Genomic DNA, 5,000 nt, shown 5'->3' on the forward strand with positions numbered 1-5,000 from the left:
GAATGTTTTCTTCTCCTCCATCTCACAGCCGACTTGTGGAGCATAAGCACTGATGACATTTATCATCACGCCTTCAACTTTCAGCTTCAGAAACTCTCTTCACCTCCACTACACTCTTACTGTACTCTTCCTTCAGAATCCCCCCTACACCATTTCTCTTTCCATCCACACCATGATAGAACAGTTTAAACACCTCCAATGTTCCTGGTCTTACTCCCTTTCCACTTGTTCTCCTTAACACACAACATCTCTACCTTTCTCCTCTCCATCATATCAGCTCCCTCTCTCCCTTTACCAGTCATAGTACCAACATTTAAAGTACCAACCTGAACCTCCTCCTCTCCTCCACTTCTCCTCCACTTCTCCTTTCCCTGCTGTCTCTGTAGACGTCTTCCTCCGCTCCTTCTCCTCCTTCAGCCAACAGTAGCACAATTTACACCGGTACCCTGTTGTTAATCCGGTATAAAATTCTGATTCATGATCCAAATATTTGATTTGGGACATGTTTTACGCTGGATCTCCTTCATAACAAAACCCTTCTCATTTATCTGGGCTTGAGACCAACACAAACAACAATAATAATAATAATAATAATAATAATAATAATAATAATAATAATAATAATAATAACAAACAACAACAACCAGCAATAATAATAAAAATTTAAATATTGTTTATTATTATTATTATTATTATTATTATTATTATTATTATTATTATTATAATCTGCTATAAAACATTAAAGAGCCTCACAGAGAGACCTGGTGCTCGGGCCTCAAGTGTCCCTGCTCTTTCTCTCTGTGTGTGTGTGGGTGTGTGTGTGTGTGTGTGTGTGTGTGTGTGTGTGTGTGTGTGTGTGTGTGTGTGTGTGTGTGTCTTTGCACACTTCACACTCAATCAACTGCAGTAAATTACACTGAAATCAGGTGCGGGAGAGAGAGAGCGAGAAGGAGAGACAGAGAGAGAGAGAAAGAGAGAGAGAAGGAGTGATGTGAAATCTCTCACCCTTCACCAGTAGTGATCTGATCATCTCAGCTGAGCCGAACTGGTTTTCTGCACGACACATGTATCTGCCTTCGTCCACACGACTCACATTAATGATATGCAGCGTGTTGTTGCGCAGAATCACAATTCTGTACAAATACACAAATCTGTGTTTAAATATGAGATCACAGAAACATGAAGAGATTCCTGATCCTGATCCTGATTCTGATCATGATCCTGATGTCAGCTGGAGAAAATAATAGTTAAGGATGATTCATGATCAGAATCTCAAAGGAAAATCTTCTATTTTGTTTTATTTGTGTTTTATATGTTTATCGTGTGTGTGTATGAAAAGTGTATGACATTTGTGTGTGTGTGTGTGTGTGTGTGTGTGTGTGTGTGTGTAATAATGTTAAAGTGTAAATAGTGTGCAGATGCAGCTTTCCACTGACACCTATGCTTTATTCTTGCTGTGATTGTGTGAGTGTGTGTGCTTAGGTTTGTGCTTGTGCTCAAGTGTGTGTGTGTGTGTGTGTGTGTGTGTGTGTGTGTGTGTGTGTTTCGGGCATATAGCCATTTTGCTGGACCATTTTAAAAGGGCACGTGAGTCCCAGGGTGTTTTCAGAATAAATTGCTGCTTTACAGCTTCAGCGTCAGCAGAAAAAGTCAGTAAATAATTTGGGTCGAGTCGCAGGAACACACGAGCCGTGATAAATACTCACAGGGTCAGGGACTAAAACTGTGCAGCACTGGTTAGTTAAGATGTAGGATTTGTGTGTGTGTGTGTGTGTGTGTGTGTGTGTGTGTGTGTGTGTGTGTGTAAACAGAAAGCTGTGTCTTCATCTCTCATCGAAGGTGATAAAAAGGCCCAGCTGTACTTGTGTTCACTGGGTGTGAAATCCTCAGTGTTACAGGACATTGTAAATCCTGAATGCACAAACACACACACGCACACACACACACACGCACACACACACACACACACACACACACACACACACACACACACACACACACACATCTAGTTTACAAAGAGTCTGGTTTACAGAGAGAGTCTGTCTCAGAGAGCGTCTGGTTTACAAAGAGTCTGGTTTACAGAGAGTGTCTGGCTTAGAGAGCGTCTGGTTTACAGAAATGCTGGTTTACAGATCATCTGGTTTACAAAACATTGAGTTTAGAGAGCATCTGGTTTACAGAGCGTCTGGTTTACAAAACATTGAGTTTAGAGAGCGTCTGGTTTGTAAAGCATCTGGTTTAGAGAGCCTCGGGTTTAGTGAGCGTCTGGTTTACAGAAATGCTGATTTACAGAACGTTTGGTTTAGAAAGCATTGAGTTTAGAGAGCGTCTGGTTTACAAAGCGTCTGGTTTACAAAACATTGAGTTTAGAGAGCGTCTGGTTTACAGAGCGTCTAGTTTACAAAACATTGAGTTTAGAGGGCATCTGGTTTACAGAGCGTCTGGTTTACAAAATATTGAGTTTAAAGAGCATCTGGTTAACAGAGCGTCTAGTTTAGAGAGTATCTGGTTTACAGACCGTCTGGTTTAGAGAGCCTCTGGTTTAGCGAGCGTCTGGTTTACAGAAATGCTGGTTTACAGAACGTCTGGTTTAGAAAGCATCTGGTTTACAGAAATGCTGGTTTACAGAGTGTCAGGTTTAGAGAGCCTCGGGTTTAGCGAGCGTCTGGTTTACAGAAATGCTGGTTTACAGAGCGTCTGGTTTGAAGAAATGTGTGTGGAACTCCTGATTTGTGAGCACTGCTGTTCTAAAGTATTTGTAGTGATCCCACACCCGCTGAGAAACAGCACAGAAGATAAAAGTATTGGTGTTGCAGCAAAGTCTGGAGAGTTTATTGGCTTTGTAAGCAGCTGCAGAGATTTAAATTGAATGCAGCAGGAAGCCTGAGGAGAAACTCAGCCACTCCTTGGGAGAATTTAGGAAGACTAAGGACAAGTGGAACGGATTAGTAGTCAGGATTTAAGGCTGTCAGTGTGCAGGTGAACCAGACCGAAGTTAAGCGTAAAAAAAAAGGAGAAGCTGAACAAGAAGCTAATTGGTCTCCCTGGAAAGAAGCAGAAAGAAAGAGCTGTAGCTGTAGAGGAAAAATATGCAGCTCCAACTGAGGGTGAAGAACAAAACCATTTTGTAGAATATGTGATCAATATATTTTTAACATAAAGATAAGGTTAAGTTTGAGGTTTCCAGAAACATACATGAGGAGCTTCCTCCTGCTCTATGTGATTGTTCATCTGTAAACACAATCGTCAGAATGACTGGAGTCTTAATGACCTTTAGTTTCTCTGGATAACAAACATACACTTACAGCTTGTAAAGTTCCAGAAAAGAAGGACAGAAGAGAGAGAGATGAGGACAGAAGAAAGTGATGAGGACAGGAAAAAGAGATAAGGACAGGAGAGAGAGAGCTGAGGACAGGAGAGAGAGATGCTGGAGCCAGGAAAATTGTGAAGGACCTCAGCCATCCCAACAATGGACTCTTTTCTCTGTTGCGTTCGGGGAAACGCTTCCGCTCCCTGAAGGCGAACACAGAGAGAATGAGGAGGAGCTTCTTCCATGAGCCATTCGGTGTTTAAACCAGGAAACACCCAGGATCTAAAAACTGTTCACTCTCTCCATCATCACCCTTTTTTTCCCCTGCACAATCACACTTTTCGTGCTACGGCACATTATACACTGGACTTGCACAGCACAGTGCACTTTACTTTTCATATTTTCATTTTCTTTTTCATATTTATTTTATATTTCTTATATTCTTTTTTTTATACCACACCATTCCGCACAAGGACACTTTACACCACACCTTACTGCACACGGACACTTATGGACAATCAAAAACATGCCTAACTTGTTTACTGTTTACTGTTGTTTACTGGTTAACTGCACACTGCCATAAACATTTTCTGTGTATGTGTATATATAGGTATATATGTATGTATATATACATATATATTTAGATATCTTTATTTATCTGCCTTCTTTTACTTAGTATATTTTTCTTTAAATTTTGTTATTATATTTATATTTTTATTCCCTTTTACCCTATTTTATTCCCTCATGCCGGACCGTCGTTAAAAGCATTTCACTGCATGTCGTACCCTGTATGTATGTGTATGTGACGAATAAAATTTGATTTGATTTGATTTGAGATGAGGACAGGAGAGAGAGATGAGGACAGAAGAAAGAGATGAGGAAAAAGAAAGAGATGAGGACAGGAGAGAGAGAGAGATGAGGACAGGAGAGAGAGCTAAGGACAGGAGAGAGATGAGGACAGGAGAGAGCTAAGGACAGGAGAGAGAGAGAGATGAGGACAGGAGAGAAAGAGATGAGGATAGGAGAGAGAGCTAAGGACAGAAGAGAGAGATGAGGACAGGAGAGAGAGCTAAGGACAGGAGAGAGATGAGGACAGGAGAGAAAGAGATGAGGATAGAGAGAGATGAGGACAGAGAGAGATGAGGACAGGAGAGAGCTGAGGACAGGAGAGAGAGATGAGGACAGAAGAGAGATGAGGACAGAAGAGAGATGAGGACAGAAGAGAGAAAGATGAGGACAGAAGAGAGCTGAGGACAGAGAGAGAGCTGAGGACAGAGAGAGAGATGAGGACAGAAGAGCGAGATGAGGACAGAAGAGAGAGAGAGATGAGGACAGAGAGAGAGAGATGAGGACAGAGAGAGAAAGATGAGGACAGAGAGAGAGATAAGGACAGAAGAGAGAGATGAGGACAAGAGAGAGATGAGGACAGGAGAGAAAGATGAGGACAGAAGAGAAAGAGATGAGGACAGAAGAGCGAGAGATGAGGACAGGAGAGAGATGAGGACAGGAGAGAAAGATGAGGACAGGAGAGAAAGATGAGGACAGAAGAGAGAGAGATGAGGACAGAAGAGAATGATGAGGACAGGAGAGAGAGATTGGGGCATAAAAAAATGAATGTGGAATTGAGGTAGAGTTAAAATGCTGAGCATCTCAGCACACTTACACACTTACACAAGCCTCTCTCACTGTG

At 41.7% G+C, this 5,000-nt stretch overlaps 1 protein-coding gene across 2 annotated transcripts in view; it reads right to left on the bottom strand.

The window, feature by feature from the left end:
• Positions 1 to 5,000, bottom strand: part of cntn5 (contactin 5) — a 116,806-nt gene that overhangs the window by 30,745 nt on the left and 81,061 nt on the right. For both annotated transcript variants that reach the window (XM_046865003.1, XM_046865002.1), the window contains exon 13: positions 1,006 to 1,133. In XM_046865003.1, the coding sequence (XP_046720959.1) occupies positions 1,006 to 1,133 (128 nt within the window). The remainder of the gene's footprint in view (positions 1 to 1,005; positions 1,134 to 5,000) is intronic.

Source organism: Silurus meridionalis, chromosome 13, assembly GCF_014805685.1.
Source record: "Silurus meridionalis isolate SWU-2019-XX chromosome 13, ASM1480568v1, whole genome shotgun sequence".
Classification (NCBI taxonomy): Eukaryota; Metazoa; Chordata; class Actinopteri; order Siluriformes; family Siluridae; genus Silurus; species Silurus meridionalis.